The sequence below is a fragment of the Micromys minutus genome, assembly GCF_963924665.1.
Source record: "Micromys minutus genome assembly, chromosome: 1".
Taxonomy (NCBI): domain Eukaryota; kingdom Metazoa; phylum Chordata; class Mammalia; order Rodentia; family Muridae; genus Micromys; species Micromys minutus.
This window is the reverse complement of record NC_137969.1, coordinates 71,373,401-71,400,938: the sequence shown is the minus strand read 5'-3', so window position 1 is coordinate 71,400,938 and position 27,538 is coordinate 71,373,401. Positions and strand designations below refer to the sequence as shown.

General features: G+C 42.1%; 1 protein-coding gene across 2 annotated transcripts in view; it reads right to left on the bottom strand.

Annotated features, from left to right (window-relative positions):
* Window positions 1-27,538, bottom strand: part of NOS1AP (nitric oxide synthase 1 adaptor protein) — a gene marked incomplete at both ends in the record, with an annotated part of 262,475 nt that overhangs the window by 27,390 nt on the left and 207,547 nt on the right. For both annotated transcript variants that reach the window (XM_080920099.1, XM_080920098.1), the window contains one exon: window positions 2,155-2,263. In XM_080920099.1, coding sequence (XP_080776225.1) covers window positions 2,155-2,263 — 109 coding nt within the window. The remainder of the gene's footprint in view (window positions 1-2,154; window positions 2,264-27,538) is intronic.

Sequence of the window (27,538 nt, the reverse complement as noted above, 5' to 3'; positions counted from 1 at the left end):
GTACAGGTAAGAACTCAGTGAGAAAGAGGGAAATTTTCACTCTTGGGTGGTGGGCCAGACAACACTACAGACTGCCCAAGTTACCTCCTCAGGGACACTTTGAATTCCCTTCCTCTCTTTTCAGAGCCTTTCACCTTCCTAGGCCCTACATGCGCGCGTCTCCAGAGACAAGGGCTGACTGTCTCTCCTTCTTCCTGCTTCAGACCCATCAGTCTCCTCATACAGCTGACGGTGGCCTCCCTTACATCCCCCTTTCATCTGTATGGTTATATAAAAGTTAAGTCTGGCAACGGGTCCCCCTTTTCATCAAAGAGGTTTCCTACTGCTGTACCTCTCAGTTCTAGCACTTTCTAGCCCATTCGAGGGCATATTTTAAAGGGGCCTGTGGGCTGGAAATGTAGCTCAGTGACAGTCCCTTTGCCAAAGTCCTAAGCTCCATCCTCAGTATATCAAGCAAGCAATCAAGCAAACAAACAAACAATAAATAAATGCATAAACAAAAGGCCTGAAAACAGAGTGGGTTAGGGCACAGATTTCTTTAGAGGCTATGGCTAATTTCAATGTAATTATCTGCATGAAGAGATACCTATACAGTATGAATTGTGATGGTTCGATGGTTTCATTTGGTAATTTTTGACTATATTAGTGCAAAATCTAAACATATGTATATGTATATATATGTATTAGATTTCTTTTTCCTGGACTAACAGTGTGCAATAGGAAATGCTTGTGACCCTGGGTAGTGGCAGCCAGCAACAGCTCCTGGAAATGACCCATCATCCACGGGGTACTGTGCTGCTGAGCAATAAAGTATGCTATATTGGATATATTAAATACATTTTCATCTTATAATATTTTCTATCTAAGATGAGCATTTAATGATATAGCAACCATCATATGTCAGGAGACATTTGTATATGTAAATTTTGACCTTGTCAGGAATTATTCTTATTATTCCCACTTGTTAATGACAAAGAACCTACACATTTATGAAAGGAGGTTAAGACACAAGATGGGACGTTCAGGAAGGGCACTGGAAGTCTCACAATAAGCCAGACTTCATGGTTTCTCCCTAGAAGAGTAGACGGGTCTTAGAAATAGCAGTGCTTTCCAAAGCCTTTGCTGAAGGAAAATAGTTCCCAGGATAATACCATATACTGTATTTTTTAAAAAAAGGTTCTGTAGCCAAATCAGTTTATGAAATGCTAGGATAAAAACTTACGGGGTTTCTTTAACTTCAGGGCCTCTCAGAAACTTAAATACATTAATTTTAGCACAAAAAATTTAGAAGATAAATGTTAAAAAATGCATTTATTTTTAGAAAATGTTGGTTTTCGAGAATCAGAGAAAGCAGGAAGGGGGAACAAGACAGGATGCCCAGAATGAAAATGACAGAAATACAATATGTCCATGTATGGAAATGTCATGATAAATCTCATTATTATGCATAATTGTATAATCATTATAGCTAACAAGATATTTTTTAAGAAAATGCTGATTTTGTCTATCCTCAATATATCTTCAAAGAAGCTGAGACTTAGTGGGGTGGCCATTGGCTTACCATCATTCTGGACTACCTTAAGAGGGTACGTTAGATTCTCAATTTTCTATTCCCCAGGGAGGCACCCAAAAACCTTAGTTTTGTGTGTCAGGTTCATAGAGAAATGGCAGAAAAAAAGGGATACCTCTACAGAAATGTAAAAATTGCATTTATTCAGCACCAAGGCTGCCATATTAAAATAATTTCCCATGACAACTAACATCACACCCTAAGCTAAGCTGATGTCCCCATGTCATGACTTATTAATACATATGGCTCACTGATTTGCATGCAAGATTGGGATGAAGGGTCACTTTAGTTAATGCTTCTTTCCTACTGCAAGCTAAGGTCAGAATCATTGCTGGTCCTACCTATTTGGTCTTCTTTCAAAAGACAATCAATCAATCAATGGACTAAGTACAAAGTTCAGACGACTCTAAAATCAAAGAGGGTTTCATCTTATAGGAGTAATGACAGATGGATAACATAGTATCCCCCCAAGTATGCTATTAAAACATCAACCTCCAAACCTTCAACAAGGAGACACGTCAATGACAGATACATGCTGGGTTTATAAGAGAAAAACAGCAGAGGATGGACAACAGCCCCTTTACCTTCTTCTTGGATTTAAAGACGTTGCATCTGAAGATATTGCTGGCACCATCGCGAGCGATATAGCTGAAGATTTTCAAGTCTTGGGAGTCATGAGAGACATAGAAGATCCTGGAGAAAGAGCAAGAGAAAAACACACTGAATGTAGCATTTCCATGTCAACAGGAAACCTCTGGTCACGGAGAGGCAAAAGACAGAGCTCACAGATGCCAAGCTGTCAAAGGAAGTGCTTTTCCTGTGGGATCAAAAAGCCACCACATAGGAGGCACTTTCCACAGACTCTACAAACATGGCTGCCCTTGTGAGTGGCTTCCAGGTTTAGAAAAGCAAGTTTGCTAGGGTGTGGACACCACATATTATTGACTTCCTCCGAGGTGGGAAGCCTATTTTGGTAACTTGTCTGTTGGAAGGAAGAAAAAAGTTCCCATCTTTGCCTGAGCAAATCTATACTAAACCCAGAGAAATGTATACAAGTTTTCTGAGACCTTCTCACATTTATTCTCAAAGAAATTAATTGGAAAATTAAAACTCACGATCATGCTGAGAAATCAAAAGACACTTGCATTATTACAGGTCTCCTGGTGATCGTGACTCTGTTTCCCACCCCCTCTCCATGAACCAGGTTTCTACATGTCTTTGAAAGCATCAGTAGCCAGGTGCCATTGCAGCCAAAGGACACTGGGAACTGAGCTCACAGGGCTTACGTGCAGATGTTGGTGCACAAGGAAAACACGCTGTGATAGGAAATCCAGAAGAATAAGGGATGGAGTATGGTGGACGCTGCTGTCTTAGGAAAGATGGGCAAGCCGCGTCACAGGGATGCAAAGACCTAGACGACATGTTCCATGCAGTCACAGACTGCTGGACAAAAGCAGTACAGAAACAGAACACAGAACAAAATACAAGCCCTACAGAGCACAGCAGGTGCCAGAAGGGCTTGAAAAATGAAAGAACTAGTATGTCCTTGAAATAGCACCAAAAGGCTTTATAATTGCAAAACAAACCTGTGACTGACTTAATGTCATCAGATAAAGGCTATAAAATGTTGATATTTCAATATTTCACTTATTCCCAGGAAAAAATACTCTCAGTCTCTTGTAGAAGAAATTTTGCATATATTTTTACTCTTTAAATAAAGACACTTATACTATCATAATAACAATTATGTATTTCTTTGGTTTTTGTAATTTTACATAAAACAGTTATTTTCTATTTTTTACTCAGATAAATATTTGTGTATAAAATGTAAAAATAGCAAATGGAAAAATTAAAACTATTATACAATAAATTCTTATGTTGAAAAAAAAAACTGACAAGTTGTGGTTCAAGCTAATCTGAGGTTGCTGGGCCCATAGGATCCCCTTAGCCTTCTACATACACCGGACTGTACTCCTATCAGTGCAGTGAGTATGCCAACAGCTGAGCCTCAATTTCTTCTAACTGAACTCCAGGCTCATGCTGCTATTCCCCCAGACATCCGTCCTCCTGAAGACTCCCAGGTTTCTCACACTCACAGCCTTACACCTGAGCTCATCATCAGTTCCTCCTGTCATTCTCTTCCACAAAACCTTGACGGCACAGTATCCACTCCAGGTAGAAATCTAGGGAACAGACTTCAGTCCTTTCTCCACTGAAGCCAGTACCCACTCCTCATGACCAAGTTCCCCAGGACACTTTCCCAGTGTGTCTCTAAGTTTGTTTTTCTCATTTCCATAGTCTGCTTTTGTTCTCAGTTTTCATCTGGATTGCTGTAATATCTCCCCCATGATGTGTCTCTTTAGTTCATACCTTACCGCCAACCTGTTCCTTACAGCACCAGCAGTGATCTTTTTAAAAACATGTTACACTCCACTATTTTTATCCTAAAACCGTTTAAAGGCTTCCTGCTGTCTGTAGGATAAAGCCCAAACCCCTTCACCTGGAGGATCTGTCCTGTTTGCATATTATTCCAGAGTCCTGAGCCACCCAGGTTCACACATCTTCTAGACTTTCTAATCCCTGGGGACACACTGGGGATCCTTTAAGACTTTCATCAGAGAAACCTTCTCTTCCCCTCAGCAGTCTGAGCTACTCAAACCCTGTGGCTCATTTGTGTCATAACATGTACCACACTATGACATTTGTACAGAAGCTCTTTGAAGAACTAAGGACCCATCTTGGCATTCCCAGGGCCAGCACAGTGACTGGCATGTGAGAGAAAGACAGGCATTTCCACTGTCGTTAATGAGAACCTATAATGTAGTCTGCCCAGTTATTCATTTTCTCTGCAGGAAGTCAGGACCAGTTAGTTCAGATGCATTGCACATAAAACTCCTTTGATCAACTTTTTAATTTATTATGTAATATCCCTAAGGACCAAGAACTGGATTTAAAACCAATACAGCAAAGATGAATGTGAACCAGAATGCCAATAAGATACAGAGATGTGAAAAGTATGCAGGAGCAATGGCAAGCTAAGGTTAATGTAACCTTAAGAGACAAAGATCCTTTCCAGACCATCTGGTGACAACCTCTGCATGGAAGCCATTGCTCCCTTTTAGACTCTAGCTTTCTGACAAGCACTCTGCTAATTGTATCTGAGTTTAGAAGTGTCATGTGTTGCTATAAAAGGTAAGCAATCTCCATGTAGCCAAAAATAATTATTTGGTTAGCATAGGAAACTTTCTACCAGCAAAACTAAGAAAGAAGGAAGCTTTCCCACCATAGCTCATTCCTCAGCAAATGACTAAGTCTAGTCTTTAAAGGTTTAGCTGTAGACTTCGAGATGCAGAAATGCATACCAAGACCTCTTTTTTTTTTTTTTTTTTTTACTTAAGAACTGTGGATAAGGGGGGTAGTCAAAACAGGGGAAGGAAGAGACATGTATTTCAGGAATTTGCCTCCTCCTCCTTTCTCCCTCTGTCTTTATCTGTATTCCTAAGACTAAGATTGTTCTGAACCTGCTTCCAAAAAGTGTCTTGGTCAGTCTTCTTACTCTTCACCATAATAAGGTTTGGATGCTAAAGTAGTAATAATTCTAAGGTTTTTAAGACTTTGTTTCCTGTTGGAATGCAAAGATCTCTTGCTTTCCCTTTACTATGTGCATAGAATTATATTTGTCACTTATCTACAACAGTGAACCTGTATAGAATCTTACATCCATACACGCTCTACAATGAGTGAGATCTACATAGTATCTTAGATAAACTACATTTGGTATTTATCTTCATGATGGACTTCAGTTGACAAAACTAGCCACAACCCACAAGACCCAACACCAATAAATACCTCCTTCCACTTCCTGGACTAATAATTTACAGGCACACTTGTGCTTCTATTGAGGATGATGGTCATAGAATAAGATAGAATTTCAGATTAAAACAACATCATCAACATCAACAAAACACAACAACCATAAAGTCAGCAGGCATAGAACCCAACATCTCTGCCAGTCAAGATTTGTCAGCGATAGATAATTCAGCTCCTGAGAAAGCATCTACTCCCTTTTGGGAAGGTTCCAATGATTTGGAATTGTTGCCTTGTGTTGACTGGACATCTACCCACAAGAATTCAGTGAAGGAAAATGGGTATGAACCTTGGCCCCAGGGTAGGACAGACCTAGATTTCAGCAGAGACACTGTGGCTGGATTTTTGCAAGGATTCCATGCTCAGCCACATCTCCTCCCAGCTCTGGCTCCTTGCTCTGTAGCTGTGAAATGGAAGTGGTCATCCTGCTGACCCCCATTCAAGGAGATGAGAGGAAGGATGCAGGGGACTAACTCACCAAGTGGCTGGCAAGTAGCAGCTGCTGAGACTATGTCCACATTGGCCATCATGGTTCTCTCCTCTGGGACCTTACCTCAATCTTCTCCCCCGTTAGCAATGACTTCAATACTTAGATCCAACTACCTGTTTATTTATGTTTATTTTGTTAATTCCTTTGTAAAGATAAACATTTCCTCTTCCTTCAGTAATTCAACTACCCCATCTCCAGATCTCTTATTGCTCCGGTTGGCTGAAACTGGGGAAAGATTATGAACCCCGAGATGAGAAAGATTCAGGATCAAGTCATAGGTCTGCTACTTCCTAGCTATTGGGTTTAAGCAAGACATTTAAATGATACAACTGTTTGCTCCTGCATCCAAAACAGCACAGTAACAACTTCTATCTGGCACTATCTTAAGTATCAACATATGTATACTGCATTTAACCCGATGGCTAACACACAATGAGCTGCTTGCTCAGTAAACAGGAGTATCACCTTCCTTGTTAACCCTTTCTGAACATATAACCATGTGTCATTGACCCCTTGAAATGTAGTTCACAGAACCAAATGTACTTTCTTAAAGCCATTTAACATCACAGAGAATATCTTATGATGAATATTCTCTGAGCCTATGAGCTGCATTTTCATCAGAGTATCTCTGTTTTTTCTTTAGTTATAGCTCACACTGTGGTCAATACAAGACTTCAAAGCTTTTCCTGTACATTTGCTCTGAGGCAGGCTTCCCGAGCTCATCTGGTATCCTGTCTTCTAGGACTAGCTCGTAACAGTTTCCTCTTCCAACCTCTCGTGGGCCATCTGCTCAACTATGTCTTCCAGATTCTGTCTGCAGGTAATGACAAATCCACTCTTAGACCTGGATGTTCTTTCTTTAAAAGGCAGATGTCTTCTTATAACCTTATATACATTCTGCCCAATGTTACAAAGACAGCAACATGACTAGTTTAGAATCATGCTCTTCAGGATTCAAGGGACTGAAGGCACACTGAAAGGAGATGCCTTATGTACTTGCTTTTATTATAATATCTATGTAATTTACATATACTTTATATATATTTATAAACAATACATTTAATTATATATATAATATATAATCCGTTTTTCTAAATCATGTATGTTTTAGTGTTTCTAATGTAAACATCAAGTTTTCTACTTGACAGCAAAGCAGAAGAGAGATGACTGGGGGGAAGATCTGAGAGTTTCTCCCTACATACTACCATTTTCTTTGCTTACGCTCATTCCTTCATCTCCAGCCTTTTTGGTGAATCCAGTATCCAGGCTCCTCGCCCTCACCGAAGGTTTTTTTCCTGCACTCATTCTGAAGCCCTGCTTCCACCATATGGACTTTCCAGGGAACACTCTGTGACAATCGACATAGCAATGTGGTTTTTCTTGATAAGTCGTATATTCAGGAGCCTTGAATCAACTATGCTGAACCTTAATCTTCAAGATCTCATCTCTCTAGCCATGATCCCATTTCCTACTGAGCCATTCTTCTCTCTGAACTCTATAGTGGCATGGGCACTCACACCTAGCTTTATGTGTGAGTCATGAGAGTGGCACTGTTCTAGGTATCTCTGTGATAATAATGCTTTAAACAGTGGACTTGGCAAAGCAGACTGCCCTCCACACTGAGTGTGGACCTCAAGCGAAGGCCCAAGTAGAAGAATGCAGAGGCTGATGTCAAGGGTCTTCCTCCTGCCTGAACATTAGTTCAACGCCAGTCTTTTCTGGTAGCTGGATTTGGACTAACACATCAGCTTTTGGGCTGAAAGTTATAGTTTCAGCATTTCTCAGGCCTTCAGACTCAGGCTGGAACTAGACACCAACTTTCCTGGGTCTCTAGCTTCCCAAGTGCAGATCTTGGGAATTCTCAGTCTGATGAATCACAAGAGTGAATTCCTCAGCGGGTTAGCCTCCTTCCTCCAATGCCTCTCATCTCCATTGATTCTGCTGAGTTTAGAACTCCATGGCTACACAGAATGTAGGAAATCTTGAGCTGCCTTCCAGGTCTGTGTTTAGGCTCCTCCATCCCAGACTCACAGAGAAGCCTCTACCCTCTTCCTAGTCTAACCCTTACCCTCACCCAGGTCGCATCTAGTTATCCCAACCCTGGATAAACACAGACCCTGAGGCCAGTCTGGATCTGTCAAGGGCCATTAAGTAAACTCAGTTCCTTCTCTCGGTCTTTGTTCTTAATCTCTGAGATAATAATAGTAAAAACATTGTTTAGTGTGGCAATAATGCCCATATTAGACAATGACAAGTGTCCGTAGGCTGTGTTGCATATATATTTTAAAACTGTGGAAGTAAGCCTAGAAATATCAAATGAAGTATAAAGAAACATATTATTTGCTTTTCCAATATCACTATATTTAGAGATAGGACAAGGTAGCTTGAATATGGAATTGTATTAGTCTGTTTTTTATTAATATAATGAGATCCCTATGGCAACACAGTCTATAAGAAAAACAGATTTCTTTATATAGCTCATAATCTAGAGGTTGGAAATCTAAACAGCGTAGCATATGATCTGGTAAGGCTCCTCTCTGGCTGTATGACCATAATCAAAAGGATGTCTACCTCTGTATATCATCTGGTCTCTCTCCCTCTCATTATGAAGCAGCTTATAAACATTATGCTAAGAATTTCTACTCTCATCATCTGATCTGATCAGATCTGATCACTTTCTAAAGTCCCACTCCTAAATATTATTGTCAGTTTTCACTCAATACCATTAATACAGTATTTTAGGGACCAAACTTCTGCTAGAGTTTGGGTGGGATGAGTCAATAACAAATCACATTGAGATCACAGTAGGACAGAGACTTTTCTGTTGACTTAAATAATGGGAAAATGGAACCGTGTTATGCCAGCCCAGGCTACTCTGGCTTCAGCGGTCCCCCTGCCTCCACAGCTAGCATCATGTAACCACCACCTATCTCATGGCTCCCTTATTTTAGACTCTGCTCACATTCCCAGCCATCTACCCCCTGTGGTAACAGTCACAATTCCAGTTACCAGGTAAAAATCAAAACTCCCAAGACTTATAATTTATCAATCAGATTTATATCAGTAAATTCTCACTCCACATTATGTCCACACAATAAACTCAGAGTCAATTGATATTAATATAAACTGCCCACCTGGGTAAGACAAATTGTCCTGTAATAATTCATTCCTTATAAGATATTCATAGCTACCTTTGGCTACTTAAAGCCACACGGATCTGGGTCGTCCATCTCTTCCCCCTTCTTCATTCCGTCTCCTCTCTCTCCTGTCTCTCCCACCTCTCAAGAACTCTTAGTCCACCCTCCCTTCCTGCTGTCCAATCTCAGGCTCTAGACTTGTCTTTCACCGGCTTATAGAAAGAAGTCTATATTTCCCCATTTTTATTTTCCAATAAAAAGGCAATTGAGCATAACTATTGCCATTTTTAATTATAAAGTATACAATACACCTAACATCTAGTCTATCATTTTTGTCAATTAAATAGAGCACTCTGTTATCTATCCTAACTTAAAATCTACATGTTATATCCTGGTTAGCTTGTATACTATCTAAAAGCTATCCAATTAAACAACTTTTTCAATGTTAAACAGCCTGGATAGGCTATGAGACTACAATTACTCTTCAACTCTGTCAGAAATCCAAGAGTGACTAATATTATCTGAAAATAAAGGAAGCCTAACACAGCTTGTAGAACTGAAACAGGTTGTAGAGACAGCTGCTTACCTATACAGTCCCATTAGCAACACAGAGCATCAGTCTTTAGCCTTTTGGCCCAGGAGCATCTGACAGACCTCGTGAAACAGGAATTATTACAGACTGGCTTATTCTGTCTCAGCAGAACTAAGCTGTCCTATCCTGTAACTTGTGTCCTGTTATGAACACTACAGGTCTGTAGAAGAAATGGGCAATGTCTGACCTGTGGCTACATTGTCACAATGTATAACCTCACCTGGAGGTAGATGCTTCGTTTCTTCTTTGAATCCATGAAAGGGGAACTGTTAGGAATGAGATTATGGCTGTACAATCAATTCTAGCTAATTCGTCTCTGTTAAATTGTGACCATTTCTAAATTCCCCAGAAAGACAACCTTAGAATAACCACCTCCAGCTCCCCAAAGCCCAGGAAACTGGGTGATGACTTTTCAATGTGACTTCTAGCTGTATATTGGTGTTAAGATATCTTTGAGGGGGGTATGGAGGAGTCATTTGGCCTTAAGGTCACACCAATGATTGTTGTAGTCTCTGATGTCTGTCCTGACTGGATCTGGCTGAAAGTCCCGGAGATCAGGAGTTCAAGCATGTCAGTTTAGCATGTCTGCCAAAGAAACTCACCAAATCTGTACATTCTGTGATATGTAAATCTCAGAACAAAATTTCAGTATAATCAAGATATCTATATAGATTGTATCAGTCTGTGAATGGTGTGGTGACTGGTCAGGATGAAATCCTGTTCTATTTTGTTTAGCCTTATCTTTCACCTACCCTCACCTGCTTACAGACAATCTACACTTATGTCTTAAGGTTTTGTAGACATTGGCACTCCTAACTCAGAAAGGTGTCCCACAGGACAGAGGAAAATGAAAGCCCAGGAAAACAGATAAGAGGTGACATGACCTACAGTTGGTAGAGACATAATCAAGTCATCTTCTTAAGGGAAATCTCTAGGACACTAACTAGGAAGTGAAAAACTGCAAACCAGAAAACAGCTCCAGACCATGAGGGTGATGCTCAACTGTGAAGAGGGGAATCCTTACAGCGTGACTCTGCACTCAGGAACAAGGACTCCCCAGACACCTCAAAGCTGTTTGGTGACCCAGGCAACAAGTGGATGTGCTATCCTTGGAGGACCCTGGGAAGAGTCAGAACAGGTGCTGGGTCGGAGGGAGGCCAGTGTCCTCTATGCTTTGCCAACAGAATGCACAGAGAATCTTCAGGAAGGAACACAGCCCTCACTCCCACCCTCAGACACTGCTGCTTGGATACGAGGTGTCTTTTTCTCTTCCCACACAGCATTACAGCGTCAGTACACTATCAGATGCCTGCCCCGGCTTGTCTCACACTTTCTCCCATGCCATTTATTAATTGCTAGTCTAATCTTAGGATAACAATGGCCTTCCTCTACACTGATCATTTTCTCTCTTATCACTGGTTTGGTCTGCTTATCTTTTTCCTTCTCCTGGACTCTCGGTGCTCATTATCATTTTGGCTGCTTTTCTTTTATTAGCAATTACTTTAATTTCCATCTTTTTCATCCCCTGCGCTCAAAACAGAAGCAGGATTTCCTCAGATTTTGATTTCTCAGGGCTGCTATTTGGCATGAAGTATGCATGGTGGTTGGGGCGAGAGAAGGGTATAAACCCCAGCAACGATGCCTACAAGTTCCTCATAGAGCTTTCATATGATATGTAGGTACTGTGACATTGTTCACTATCTGCTTATCACTGTGAATGGAATAAATGCCACGGTGCCCTGTCGAAGGAAGGCTGGGATCCCAGAGCTAGAAGAAACTTGGACTGTCAGAGTCATTTTCTTTAACTGCCTTAACTGAAGGCAGAGAAAGAAATACAAACACAGGCATAGCTTATAGGGTCCCCTCAAGGAACAAATATATAAATACCTCTGTTCCTGTTGCAAAATATCTACTGTGCACTGGGAGAAAGAAATAAAACCCTCTACTGAGTTTTTAAGGTGTACCGAGAACAGACAAATGCACACTTACCTTTTGAATGTCTAGTTAAGGCGCCCCCGTGGCCTATCTCTGCAGCTAATTTATGTTTTAATTTCACAGTTGTTAGCAAGTTCTTTCTTATGTCCCACTAAAATCTCCCCTGCTTTTTTTGAGTCAACCACAAAGTATCCCACAGCCCTTCCTAAATGCCAAGTGTGTAACAAGTTAATTTCTTCTTGTTCTGCACTTGACAAGCCCGCAAAAAGAAAAAAGAAGAAGAAAAAGCCAGGATCCTTTACTTAAAAAAACACCATACAAAAATCCTTTTCATCTACTTCAAAGCCTCTGCTCTTTTCCAACACTTAGAGTGTCTTAAATATAACTTCACCTGCTGTTGGCTGTCAGGACCCAAATCCACTTATACAACCAACCAATTCTCTTTCCTCTAAGGCAGTGTTAGTGTGTGCATATGCAGCAACTCCCAAAGGCTGGTGTTGGAGGCCTGGTCATGAAGCAGAATCCAGAGGTGACTTGATCATGAGATCCTGAACCTTGTCAGGAATCACCCATTCATCATCGCTAAGTATTATTATATTTATGTAATGTTATATAATCCATAAATCAATGAACTTGCAGGGAGATGACAGAAATGTAGAGGTTGGACTTGGAAGAAGCAAATCACTGGGGACATGCCCTGGAAGGTAACCTTGTCCCCAGTCCCTTCCTCTTCCTTCTTTCCTCCATCCCCCCTCTGTCCCTGTGCCTCCTTTTCTTGCATCCTGGCTGCCACAAAAGGAGAAGCCTCTCACTATTCCCTTCTGTATCTTCCTGCTTGCCACAGTCCTAAAAACAATGGAGCCATCAGACCCTGAACAGAAAGCTTGACCATAGTTATTTTTCTCAACTATTTTGTCAGAGACAAAAGTCAAAACTGTTTATACACTGAGCTTGCTCATATTTTCCCAGGGTAATCTTTGCTTTTTCTATATATCTCAGGGTGCTCACACTTCCTGAAGACTCTTTTTCAGAAACAGGATTTACAGCCAGAACCAGAAAGCAGAGAGAAACCAGTAGCCCTACTCTGACTGGCTTGTGTTGAGGACCCTTGCCTATTAAGTTGCAGACTCCTCTTTATTCTCCATGGACAGTTTTCCCTCTTGTTTGTAAGACAGTGGGCACGGTCCTTCAAGTACCCCACAGAGAGAGGCATGTGATAGGTGTTCCCGGTGAAAATCATACACAAAGGTGTCTACCTTCTCTGCTTGGCTCTCCATATGTACACTGAAACTACCATGTTGTAGAGAAATAGAAGATCAAACAACTGCCACATACAACACAGCAGATCTTCCACTTAAAGCTAAGGAACACTCCGAGACTTGGTTGTTTCAATTGCAAAATGGGAGAAGAGACCCATTATCTTATTCAAAGAATAAGATTATAGGATGAAGACTATGGGTGTGTGTAGCTTTCTTCTTCTCCTTCTTCTTCTCCTCATCCTACCCCTCTTTCTCCTCCTTCTTATTCTGTACTTTGTGGGTTCTTCATGGGTTCCCCCAACTGTCCCCACTGGGTCTTTCTTCTGCACCAAGCATCCCCAGCCTGGCTCTCTGACCCTACTCTTCCACCATCCTCTGCTGGCTTTTTATATCCTCTCCTGTTCCTAAAAATCCAAGACGCAACCTACACTGGAGGTCATGAGGTCAAGCATTCCCAAAGGGCCAGTTAACTAGCAACTGGGGAATCCTTCAAGGGCCAGGATCACAAAATAAGTCACACTACATTGTGGGCACCTCAGTCAGGGTCCTGAAAGCAAAAGCATTACTTGAAAAGCCCGAGAAACTACTGATAAAGAACAGGGCAGAGTTTAGGGGAATCCCCGAGGACAGAGCAGGTTTCCTGGGCATCCTCAGCACCTTAAGATCTAGGGATAATGGGAATTTTCAGAATCCAGAGAGAACCATGTACCCCACAGTGGAAAGTCCATGATAGATTCATAAAAGGTAATCTCTCTACGCAGGGAACATGGTGGGAAGAGCCGGAGAATGGGTGTGGTGGTGACCATGAAAAGCTGTCAATCTCAGAAACAGAAGGGAACTATCCTTATGGTCGACACTGAATGTGGACAGGCACAGTCATGAGATGCACTCCACTCGTGGGCACAAAGCACCAGGACCTACCAAGGACTGGTAGGATCTGGACAAGAAAACTGTTAAGAATGACAGTGGTGAAGCCAGTTGATAACCCAGAGCTTACCTCAGGAACGGAGGAGGGTGCTGGTGGGGTTCTGAGCAGGTTAATGTGGTAGCTTAAGTCAGTATGATAAATGGCTTGGAGGAGAATAGTAACAAAAGGCTTGCTAATAAAGAGACTGCTGCAACATGGAATGTGTAGGCACCCAGTGGGAGTCAGGACCTGGGGCTTGCCAGATGGAAAGGCTACATTGATCCTCTTCTCCCATTAAAATCCTAACAGAGATTGCTAAGAGAACCCTGCTAACAATCTCTATTTATATGTAGAGAGAGTAGAAGAGGAGTCAGCAGAGGAAAGACTAGGAGAGCAGGGAAGGAACCAGACAAGGAGCATCACAAGAGCAACAGATTCAGGCAATGTACAGGAGGACTGAAGGGCCACATCAAATGTTGTTCAGAGATCACAGTGGGTGTGGATGGAAAGAGACTTAGTGTCAACATCACCGGAAGACATTAGCCAAGTATGGTCTCAGTGCAGAAACTTAGGAGGGCCAGTTAGAAGGGGGGGGGGGCTCAACAGAGGTTTAGAAAGACAGCAAATGCAATTAGTTAAGATGCTTAGCAGCAACAGGGAAAGACAGGTTGAGGAACATCTTTCTTTTATAAGTGTTAACAGAAAGGAAGGAAGGAAGGAAGGAAGGAAGGAAGGAAGGAAGAAAGGAAGGAAGGAAGGAAGAGAAGGAAAGAGAGAGAGAGAGGAGGGAAGGAGAGAGAAGTGAGTGAGTCAGTTTGGACAATAGCTTAGTAGGTAAAGTGCTTGAACCTAAGTTCAGTCCCAAAAATGCAAATAAAAGATGCTTAGTGCAAATACAGACACACTGACACAGGAAGAAAGAGAGATGGCAAGGTGGGGGTAGAGGAAGACAGGGGAGGGAGAAGGGATAGAGGGAGAGAGGGAGGGAAGGAGAGAGAAGGGATGGAGAGAGACATGGCTACAGAGACAGAGAGAAACAATAGAAAACAGTCTCAGGATTCAGGGGATTTACAGATCAGATGATGGTTCAAGTTTCAGAGATGCAACAGAAGACAGAATCCCAAGGGGGATTCACCTCAAATTCCAGAGGACCATCTGCTACCAGGGTGGGTGCTGGTCCCACCCTTGCCTTGACTCCTTCTCCCTTCCTCAGGCTTCCTTTGGCAGCCTTTGAAGCAGCCAAACTTTCCCTGCCAGGGAGGTGGAGCTGTTTGACATAGAAATCTGTGTGGGGTTGGCTGAAGCTGGAGGTCAGCATGGGTTTAAGGATCTTGTACTCATCAAAGCCACAGATGACTTAATTGCCCGGTCTGCATTTTACCTGTTCCATACTGAGATGACTTTTCTGAAGGTAAGGACAACTAGCAGAAATATGACCTGGGTCTGAAGGAAAGCACCCAGAATAAGAAACAGTTTGCTGCTGTCTTAGAGAAGAGATGCAGGTTGGTTTCTCCTGCCACTGGAATCTTGAGGAATGGGGCTTATGTAAACACGGGGGGCAGGATACACCAGGAGGCCAGGCACCAAAGACTCTCATGGGACCTGGCTTCTTAGCATTTGGAGTTTCTCTTTTACATTTAGGTTGTCAAATCCTTCTTCATCGACCGAGGCATCTGACAGGCTTAATTATTTCCTTAGGGCTTTGTTTTCCCTTCAGTGAACAAAAGCAATTGGGAAATTTTAGGCTTAGCTCTTTTCCTAATAAACTTCTTACACATGTACACACTCACACATGCGCACACACCAAGGTTTGGGTATGACAGCAGGCTGATCAAACCATTGTCTCACTACCTGGATGGAGGCAACAAGTATAGGAGGAAACCTACCTGTCTCTTCTCCCATCTTCAGAGGTTAATGATGTGCTAACCATAGACAATGAACCTGTGTACACATCATTAACTATTGGGAGCTGTCATTTCTGGGGTGGTTTCTACTTATCCCCTCCAAAAGAAAATATTTTATGAGTGCCTACTGGTTTTCATGATGTCATCATCTCACCTACTCCTTGAATGTTATGAAATGATCACTAAAACGATAACAAATGGAACAGGAAGTGAAATCAGAGGTCAAGATAATACCTAATTAAGCAAAATGGTAAGTGTGAACTCACAGGCCTTAGCTAGGCCTCCTCTGCCAGCTGCAGGAAGAAGGGTGGACATTTTCAAAGGCAGCCAGCCTGGTGGTTAATCCCACGGTGGTTAGAGGTGCTGGGTTCTCTGAGAGACAGTGAACACAACCATCGGACTCATGTTTCTTCATACTCTTTGAAATATAGTGAGCCAGCAGCTTGCTTTATGTTGGGACACACTAACAGACATTCTCATGGTCGGACATTAATGCTTGTTTCTCTTCCCAAATACTTTCACACAGGGGAGACATCTGACATTCAGGGAATGGTTGTATAGGTTGACTGGCCAGTTCATTTGTTTATTCAATCTGAGCCCTCTGTTCGTAGAAAGATCGTTTCTGCTCCCAGGGAATTTTGTAAAGATTCAAGAAGAAATCAATTAAATTGAAAAAATATGTATTGAGTGCAACTATGTGTAAAATGGAGGTCAGAGAGTCCTGGTGATTAGTAATTGAGGTTCTATTTCCCTACATTTTTATTTATCACTGGGGCTGTGAGTGGGGGGGGGGAGAAAGAGGGAGGAAGAAATAGAGGAAGGGTATGTGCCGGTCATAGTGCATGTGTAGACGTCAAATGACAATTTTCTAAGTTATCTCTCTCTTGTCACTCTTACCTGGGTTCTGGGGATTGAACTCAGGTTTATACAGCAAGTGTTCTTACTCACTGAGCTATCCTGCTGGTCCTCAAATATAGTCCCTACTAAAATGTATTGGACAGATAAACAACTATTACTGATTATCTTAAGGGATATACAGAAATATGGGCCAAAGGAAAAAAAATCAAAGGATGGGGGTGCAAGCTTAATAATGTCAGCACTCTGGAGCCTAAGGCAGGAGGATTGCTGCAGAGTTTCAAGCCATCCTGAGATATATAGCAAGTAATAAGCCAGCTAATACTATATAGCAAGACCCTGTCAAAAACAAAAAACAAAAACCCACAAAGCAAAGGAAAGGGTAACAAATTTTTATTCTGAAGATAGGGATAAAATCGGGAATTCCCATTGGGTGTTGATATTTAAAATAAATCTTGAAAGATGAGTAAGAATCTGACAGGCAGAAATGTTAAACCAAACACCGAGAATACTTAATTAATCATAGTTTGATCTTGACTGCTGCCAGCAACTTGGAAAAATCTCAAAGTAACTTGATAAAGGACATACGCCTTGCAGACAGGCCAACTCTTATTCATCCCATCCAATTATGCCATCTCATCATCCCATCCTCCCATCCCACCCCATCCTATCCATCCTTCCCATTCCACCTCATCATCCCATCATCCCATCCCACCCCATCCCATCCATCCTTCCCATCCCACCTCATCATTCCATCCTCCCATCCCATCATTCCATCCATCCTTCCCATCCCACCTCATCATTCCTTCCTCCCATCCCATCATCCCACCTCCACCTCCATCCTTGAATTCTATATATAACTCTTCCAGTTTGAGGGGCCAGAAAGAAAACCCAGAGTGAAAATCTGGCTTTGCTCTCAGCTGTGACAGGACACAAGAAAGCGTCCACAGAGAGCTTACCACCAGGCAAGAAAACAGGGCAGTGCAGTAGCATCTGGACTGGTTTTTAATGCCAAGTGTCTTAAATGGCTTCAGAAGTTCACAAATTTTCTTACACTAGTATCTCATATCTGTCATCCCAGCTCTTGGAAGGCTGAGGCCAGAGTATACAAGGGTAGTCTTTCCCCCATCTTTAATCAGATTTGCAAAAATACTTGATATCTGAGAAGTGTCAAGACTACTCAATGCCTCCTAGGCCAATGTCTGCCTGGCAGGGGGGGGGGGTTACGGGGTTTTCCTTTGTACACACTTTCCCATCTGAGATTCTTCAGGGCTCCTCACAAATGCTAAGTCAATTCTCTTCGCATATTTAAGAAGGAGAAGAATGAAGCATTGAGTAATGAAAGGCACATCGTGGTAGAACTGTGTCCAGCCTGGCTCCCCAGGTCCCTGCTTCTTCCTCCACAGGGTAATCCTCTCCCTGGAAGATAATGTTAATTATGGATGTTACCTAAGCTGGCCTAATTGGATTTTTCATCATTAGATATCCTCTAAGTCCAGGCCCAGAGAATCTCAATCTGCCTGTCTACTCACTCGGCAGAGGGTTTTGTACCACTCTTGGGCTACGCTTCCGGCAATCAAATTGAATTAAAGAACAAAGCCACTGTGGTGATTTGAATGAGACTGGTTCTCATGGCTCATATATTTGAGTATTTAGCCCCTAGTTGGTAGAACTGTTAAGGAAGAATTAGGAGGTGTGTCTCTAGGAATGGACTTTGAGGTTTCAAAATCCCACCCTAGTCCCAGTCTCACACTCCCTCTGTCTGCCACCTGTGGATCAGGATGTAAGCTCTCGGCTACTGCCCCAGTGCCATGCCTGTCACCATGCTTTCTGCCATGATAACGATGGACTAAACCTCTGAAACTGTAAGTCAGCCCCCTGAGGGCATGCTTCCTTTTATAAGGTGTCTTGGTTATGGTGTCTCTTCACAGTAACAACACTGACTAAGACATCCACCAAGAGCTTAATGGCCTTTTTGATCCGAGCAATTTAAGGTTTTTATTTATGAATTCACTTATTTCAATGGTGCTACGGATCCAACTGTGTGTGTGTGTGTGTGTGTGTGTGTGTGTGTGTGTTTGTGTGTGTGTGTGTGTGTGTGTGATGTATGCCTGGTACTTGCAGAGGTCAGAAGGAGGCACTGGATCTCCCAGATGGCTGTGACCCACCATGGGGATACTGAGAAATGAACTCAGATTCTCTACAAGTACAGTAAGTGCTCTTACCCCCTGAAAAACACAGAAAGTTGCATGTTAGCCACATCTGAGCCAGGTCCTCAGCCCTGACATAATGTTTTAGCACAGCAAAGGAAAAGATCTAGCCCACCCTACCTTTGTCATTTGGTAATACTGAATACCTATTATAAATTCAGGATCTTCCCAGGTACTAGAGATACAGCAGTTGACAAAACAGGTATTGTCCCTGCCTTTATAGCACTTACGCTAAGGTCATGACACAAAGTTCTATCCTTTGACCAGGACTGAATTTTCAACCAAGTGAAATGCCACAAGAGACAGAAAGGACAGCTGTTAAATTCCAAGTGGAGGACACTGGAACCCCTCACCCTCCTTTATTTACCCTCTATACTTAGATGTCACTGGTCTGTCCATGACTAGAACAGCTCACAGGTTTATGTGTTTCTGCTGCTCTCACCTGTACTGGCCAGACACCGATATTTCCTACTATATTCAGATTACTAGGCAGTCGTTCCTGTGTCCATCTAGTTGACCTGAGAGTCTATTCACTTACAGTGCGCACCAAGACAGGTTCAATTCCCTACAATGCTACTATCACTTTGGCACATTCAGAGCCAAACCCACCATGGGATAAACTGCAGTGCAAAATTATACTGAACTTTAAAAAATACAGAGTATTTATATACTTGCAAATACAGGGAAATAAGATGGATAGACCATAAGTTATTGATGACAGAGCAAATACTGGTAGTTTCTCCCTTAGAAAACTATTACTTTATTTGAGCATAGATTGCCTGGTCAATTAAAAAAAAGTTGTTTGAAGACTGGCCAAATGGCTCAGCAAGAGTTTTAGTTCACGTCCTACTACTGTGACAAAGCATCATGACCAAAAGTAACTTGAGGAAGACAGGGTTTACTCTAGCTCACAAGCTATGTTCGGGTCCACCATGGAGGGAAGTCAAGGCAAGAGCTTGAGGAAAGAACTGAAATGGGCTGTGGAGAAATGCTGCTGACGGCTTGCCTCATTGGTTTGCTCAGCCTTCTTTTTTATACAATCTAGAACAACCTGCCCAAGGCTGGTACTGCCCACTAGGAGCTTGGCTTTGGCACATCAACCATTAATCAAGAAAATACCCCATAAACTTTTCTAGAGGCCAATCTGATAAAGGCAATTTCACAACTGTGATTCCTTCTCCAAAAATATGCCTAGGTTTGTGTCAAGTTGACAAAATCCAACCAGCACAGCACTTACGGTAAAAGGCCCAGTGACCTGAGTTTGATCCCAGGAACCCACATCAAAGCAAAGAGAACCAACTCTACAAAATTGTGCCCCGATTTCCACATGTGTCCCATCCTCATACATACACATCATGTGCACATACACCCTGATAAATTAATACAAAAAGAACTTAGGGTTTGCATCGTATTTCCCTAAACATCTGTTCCATCATAGGAGTAGAAGCCAGAGTGAAAGCCTTGGATAGGGAAGGTTTTTTAGTATTAATATTCCTATTGATTTCTATAGAGTAGCATATACTGACATTGGAAAGGAGGGAATGAAGGCAAAGGATTAAGAAGGAAAAGAAAAGTCAGACACATTTCTAAGAGCATGAGGCTGCCATAAATGATTTATAAGTCATCAATACTTGCTGGAAACTCTGTGTCCATTCTAGGTGTTTACTGAGATTCACTATGGACCAATGAAATACTGGGGACCTTTTCTGCCCTACGAAGAGGAATAAAGACTTAATACAGAACTTGCCCCTGAAGCTAAAGACTGCCCATAACTCTATAGTGATGAGAACAAAGGGAGGAGAGATAAAATAAATAGAATGAAAAGATAAACAAAGGAAGTGTGTGGTAGGGATGTAGCTGAAACGATGCAGAAAAACCTGGGAGAAATGCCTGTGTATTTTGACACATGAAGAAAATATACAATGAGCACAAAAGGAGCTGTTTTTATGAAGTATGTCAAAGCCAGAACTTGAAGAACTAACTGTAAGACAGCAAGGTTCTGATGAAGATGGGACTATGACTTTGGGAAGGAAGGAAGGAGAGAGGTTGGCGGAGGACATACTCTTGCATGAGATCATTGGGACTAAAGGGCGGTTATTTCAGGGCAGAGGACAGCTGAACATATGTGAAGAGAGGCAGAGAGCCCATAGAGACTGAGCAAAGAAGAACAAACAGCAGCTGAAGCTGAACACAAAAGTAAGGAGCGTCCAGGACAGACAGGCAGTGGTATGCGGAAGCTCTAAGGCAGAAGACGAAGGCTGCAGAATCTCAGGGAAGGGGTCTCCCACAGGAAATGAGGGTGGAGCAGTGACAAGCAGAAGAAGGTGAAAGAGGTTAGGGCATTAGTGAAAGGGATTTCTCCCAGAGTGAACGGAGATCACAGCACAGCCCTGGGAGGTAACAGACGCCAGACAGGATGAATGCCCGCCCCCACTTCTTGTCAGTTCTTTTCATAATGTTCTCCATGCAGAAAATTGGGTGAGTTATTCGTGCTCATGCATATGTATGAGACACTGTAAAGGAAAGGTCTCAAAGCTGGAAGAAATAAAAACATCAACTCTTCATGAAGCATTACTCATGGTTGGAGTGACAGGACAATTATCTTTGTCAAATGAGCTGTCCAGAAACGCCATAGGCGAGTTAGGGAGAAAACCCTAGACTGGGCTGCCTTCGTGCTCCAGATAGGGCTTTTTCCAGTTTATAGCAGGAGCCCCATAAGAAGCCAGATGATCAAAGGTAAAAGATGAAGGATGAGAAAGTGTTCATCCTTCTAGAAGCAGTTCAGGAAGCTGCAGATAACCACACTGTCACTTAGCAGATGTCATAAGCAAAGGCTGGCTCAAGCTACAGGTCTACACCTCCTTCCATGACCTTTTATGAACCTTTGTAACTTGGGTTCTATCTAGAGCACATCAGGAATTGAGAGAAGAGATTGAATGTCAGGGTTTCAGTTGGGAAACTGTGGTTTGGGAAAAGGTGCTATGGTTTGACAGTGTCCTTAATAGTTCATATATAAAGGCATGGTCCTTAGTATGATGCTACTGGTTGGTGATGAAACCTTGGAGAAATGGGGTCCTAAAAGAGGCTCCTTAGGTCATTCATTGGCAATGATCCCCAAAAAGGACTACAGAATCCACACCCATATTCTCTTTCTGCTCCCTGGCTCAAGATGTGACCAGTGACTCCAGTGTGTGCCTCAGTCATAAGCAACCTCCACTAGAGGTTCAAACAAATGAAGCCTTCTGAACTGTGAGCTGAAATAAACCTCATCTTACTGTTTAAGTAACATGGGTTGAGTATTTGCTATTGTGACTGAAATTTGGCTAATGCAGAAAGGATGGGTGGTGGTTTAAATAGGTATTAGCCCCCACAGACTCATGTATTTGGATGCTTGGTCCATAGGGAGTGGCACTATTAGAAGGTGTGACCTTGTTAGAGTAGGCAAAGCCTTGCTGGAGAAAGTATGTCAGCGGGGGTAAGCTCTGAGGTCTCTCATGCTTCAGCTATGCCCAGTGTGGTGCACAGTCTCTCCTGGCTACCAGTAGATCAAGAGGAAGGACTCTCAGCTCCTTCTCCAGCACCATGTCTGCCTGTACACTGCCATGTTTCCCACCATGATGATGATGGACTAAATCTCTGAAACTGTAAGCCAGAGCCAGTTAATTGTTTTCTTTTGTAAGAGTTGCTCTGGTCATGCTTTTTTCTTAGTAATAAACTCCTAATTAAGACAGGATGCTATGGAGCTCACTCATTCCGGATTCCACAGGGAGACATACATTTCTGAGTCTGAAGGGTACTGAAGGTGTTTTCCTTTGGCTTTATAAAGCAAGAGAGTGACTAGTGATTAGTGCTTCTACCGGCTCTCATAATGACACGATCCTACCTATATATCCCAGTTCAGAGTTGTGTGTAATCACATGCCTAAAAATAGTAACACTCCGAAGTTTTACATATTTTACAGACTGCCAATCTCCATCCCTCCCCGAGGAGCAGTCCTCCTCCCTTTGTGAGGATATTACCGTTTCTTCTTCTTAAAATAGATTTCTGCTTCACCTTATCATTAAATTCCAATCCATCACATCACAATTCTTTTTGCCTTTGCCAAGTGACTGAAAGTTTCCATCCGCACCCTTCACTGAAGCAGCTCTTCTCCACCACCCACCCAAATGCCCTCACATCTTCTTTTCTTCTGTCTCCACTCTCCTTGATCCAGACTTCCCATCCTTGATCCAGGACACATGCTCTCCTCACCTATATCTCAGCTCCTCTACAAAGTTACCTAGGACTTTTTCCTCCTTGATTTTTCATAATCAAGATGTTTTAAAAAGTTCTTTCTACGCTTTATCATTGACAGGCACTTAACATATTCTTAATTCAGTGTTTTCTGACTTCCACTGTACTGAACAGTATATTTCTTATAGGTGCTCTACTTTCTTTTATGTTCCTGCAGTAAAATACCATGACCAAGAGCAACTGAGGGGAGAAGGATTATATCTGACTTGTAACGCCAGTGACTCCCACTACTTTAAGAAGCCACAGTGGCAGGAGTTTGACTCAATTGGTACATCACAACCACAGTCAAGAGCAGATTATTTCTACTCTTATAGAAATCAGCATCCCATGCCTAGAGCATGATGCTGCCCACAGTGGGCTGGTTCTTCACACATGAATTAACAATCAAAACCATTCCCCATGGGGACGCATGTATATGCAAACACACACACACACACACACACACACACACACACACACAAATCCTGAATCAAGACCTGTTTCTCTTGTGAATCTAGGTTTGCCAGATTGATTGTCAAGTCAATACAAGCTATAGTAATTGTGGAAGAGGGATCTTCACTTGAGAAAATATTCCCAAAAGACTGGCCTGTGGGCAACACTCTGTTGTATTATTTTTTACTGATGATTGATGTGGGAGGACCTAGCTTAGGATGGGAAGCACAATCCTCGGGCTGGTGGTTCTCGGTGCTATAGGAGGACCTAGCTTAGGATGGGCAGCACAATCCTCGGGCTGGTGGTTCTCGATGCTATAGGAAGGTAGGCTGAACAAGACATGGAGAATAAGCCAGTTTGTTCAGTAATAGGATCTTATCAAACAGTTCTGGTGGGTAGCTTAAAACTGGAAACTGCCTGTTTTGTTCTGGGGACTTCAGTTCTGTTTCTAGAATCTTGACTAACACACTTAACATATAATATATATTAGTTATACATAATAGTGAGTTTTATTAGATTATAACACAGATGTGATGCATTCTGATTGGATTCACACACATTCCCATCATTCTTTCTTGTTCCTCTCCCGCTCCCCCAAATCCCCTTTTCCTCCTGCTCATCCTTCCTCTTCCCCAATCTCCTGCTCCTCTTCTTTCTCCTTCTTTACTAACCCCATTCTTCTCTTTACATGCCATTTATTTGTTTGCTTTTGTGACCCGGAGACTCTTTCTAGGGCTGTTACAGGTTCACAAGTGAGAGTTTGTTTTCAGGAGCATGTGCACATTACCAGTGGCTACAACACACTGAAGAAAATGTCTCTCTTTCTAACCAACCGTCATCTACATATAAATCTTCAGAAAGGGCTGGGGGGCTGGGATGGTTAAGTTCAATGGTTTTTGTTTGTTTGTTTTGAGACATGGTTTCTCTGTGTGTCCTTAACTATCCTAGAACTCATTCTGTAGACTATGCTAGCTTCAAACTCAGAGATCTGCCTGCCTCTGCCTCCCCAGTGCTAGGATTAAAGACATTCACCACCACCCAGCTTTCAACTGCCAATCTGATCAGCTCTACAACCATCTGAGATGAACCCCTAAGCATGCCGGTGGAGGATTGTTTTGACTAGGTTACTACCTGAGGTGGGAAGACTTGGCTACTGTAGGTAACACAACTCCACAGGTCAGAAAACCCTAAATACTGCATAAAAGGAAATTCAGGTCAGCCAAGGTATTCAACACTCTCTGGCTTTTGACTGTGCCTGTGATATTGCTACCTACAGCTCCTGCTGTTGTGATTTCTTTGCCGTGATAGACTGCATCCTTAAACTGTGATCAACTCCGGAATGTGCTTGCCCTGACTCCATCTTACTACAGCAACTGTTGGGATATTAATACCATTGCTGAGAAGTGTCTGGAAGCCAATTGGGAACAAATCTACTGGTTTAGTCACTTAAAGAACTGGAGAATTACTGCAGTTTGTTTCCCAAAGGTTCATTTTCAGTCATAATTCATTCTGTCTAGCATTAATAAAAAGAAAGGAGGGAAGTGTTTGTTGTTCAGTCTTGCAGCCAGGAATACAAATTCCACAGGGACTGATGTAATCAAACATGTTAATTCCGTCAATGAGAACAGGAGGTGATTCCTAGGCAGTCACACTAAAATTCAAAGGCAATGGCTTCCAGTGAGACAAGTAAGCACACTATTGACCTTATTTCTATCTTAGAAACTAAGTCATATAAAGACAGGGAAAATAAGCATCTTCATGATGGAAGTGAAATCCAAAGTTAGGTAGGAGTTAAAAACAAAACAACACAACCAAAACTCTGGCACACCTCACTTTTCAGGTCTATCTCTGCCTCATTCCACAGCCTTGTGTGTGACTTGGAAGAAAATATTTAAGTTGAGCAGCACTTGCAGAAAGCCAGAAAGGAGTCTACTAGGGTCTGCTGTATATATTTTTAGTGACTGAGCTCAGCCTAGCCAGCCGTTTGTGTCCCATGATCTTCTTCCCTCAAAAGCCCCCCTTGGAATTGTCCATAAGAGAAACTGGTAGGAAACTTTGCAAAAGCAAGTGAAACAGTAGTCATCATCCTCTGGAGATCAATGGTTAGAGACACAGGAGGACAGCATCACGGTTTTCTTGAGTTGGCTTTTGGAATCTGTCCTCACTTTCATATACTCTGCATCCAGTTTTCCTTCACAACTGCCAATCTGCTGAACAGCAGCAGGCCCAGGTCCTATATCAGAAGCTTTACTGCAAACTTAAAGTCATTGCTATAAAGAGCCAGCAGCCCCTGCACTCGGTGCCTCTGCAGTTGAAATCGAGCGGACACTAGCTCAGAATCTTAGCTGTTCCTAGATATGCTGACTCAGAACCCACAGCAGGCAAGGTTGATGAAAGATTTTGCTCTCACCCCTTCTGAACCTTCTATTTGCAAATCCCACCCAACTCTGCAAGTTTAAATTCTATAGCAATGACCATACCACATACCACTTCCTCCCATACTTATCCTGAGGCTCTCCCTGAACCTCAAGTCTCAAAAATTCAAAAACCAATCAGACTCAAATGAATTACAGTTACCATTGATACAGGGACATGGTTTCTTCATTTCTGTACTTAGGCTAGGAAAAATAACACTCCAGAACATGTAAAATAGAATTCGGAGAAATTACTGTAAATATTCTTAAAAGTCTAGGAAATACCATAAGCTAAAACATGACACAGTTAGCTATTTTTTAAACAAATGATATCATGATGTAATTTTTAAGAACCATAAAATACCACATTATGGGAGTAAATACAGCATCAAGAATAGCCTACCAAATTCTAACACTTTTAAAAATAATGTGTGTAAGAGTGTACACACACACACACACACACACACACACACACACACACACATACACATTATAGTTCAGTGGGAAAAAAATAATTTCCTATAATCCTACAAATGGGGCCAGGATAGCTGGCTATGCATAAGTGGTAATGAATAAACAGCACAGGGCAGAGGAAGGTAGAAGGGGTAGACTTTGGTTCATCTTTCACATGAAACCACACTAATCATCTACATGATCATAAAACACATAAAATATTTCCAAAGGAAAACAGATAGTCTTTGAGTCGGGCAAAGAGTCTTTTGGTAAATTTGACTTCCATGAGAAATTGAAGTAAAATGAGTAAGACACAGTAGTGCCCACCTATAACTACAGTACTTGGTAGTCCACGGCAGAAGGATTGCAAGTTTGAGGACAGCCTTACCTACAATAAACAAATTAAATAAAGTTAAAATTTACAACCACGATTAAAAACATTTTCTTTTTGAAACAGGGTTTGTCTGTGCAGCCCTGGCTATCCTGGAGTCTGTTCTGTAGACCAGGGTGGTCTCAGAGATACATCTATCATAAATGTGAAATGAACTAAATTCAGTAGTGGAGTATGACAGTTAGAGGAAGATGGAGTGGGGTGAGAGAGGAACAGAGAAAGGGTCACGGTCACTCTGGGATGACAACTATGTCTACTGTGTTGCCTAAAGTGATGGCTTCATGAATGTTCATATGCATCAAAATTTACCAAGTTACTCACATAAGAGATGTTCTTATTTTTTTAATGCCCATCTACCTCAATAAAGTTGTTTAAAAATAGCAGCTTGACTGGAGTATATGAAATGGAAAAGTTCTTCCAATCAAGAACAGACAAAATTTAAATCCATGAACAAGCCAGGTATGGTTATGTACACCTTTCATCTAAGGACCTGGAAGGCAGAGGCAGGTGGAGCTCTCTGAGTTTAGGGCTAGCCTGGTCTATATACCGGGTTTTTGGATGTTCAGGACCAAATAGTGAGATCCTGTCTTATTTTGTAAAAAAAATCATGAACAGCATGTGCAAAAAAGGTCATTTTGCTGTATGTCTCTGGTGCAAAACCAAAACAATATGAAACAAAACCCCAAAAGCCAAACAAAAAAACCTCGCCAAATAAAGAAAGAAACAAACAAAACTCTCTTTCCCAGGGGCGGGGGTGAAAAGATGACTCGCTGTAAGAAGTACTTGGTGTTCTTCCAGAGAACCCAAATTTGCAGCATCCATATCAGTG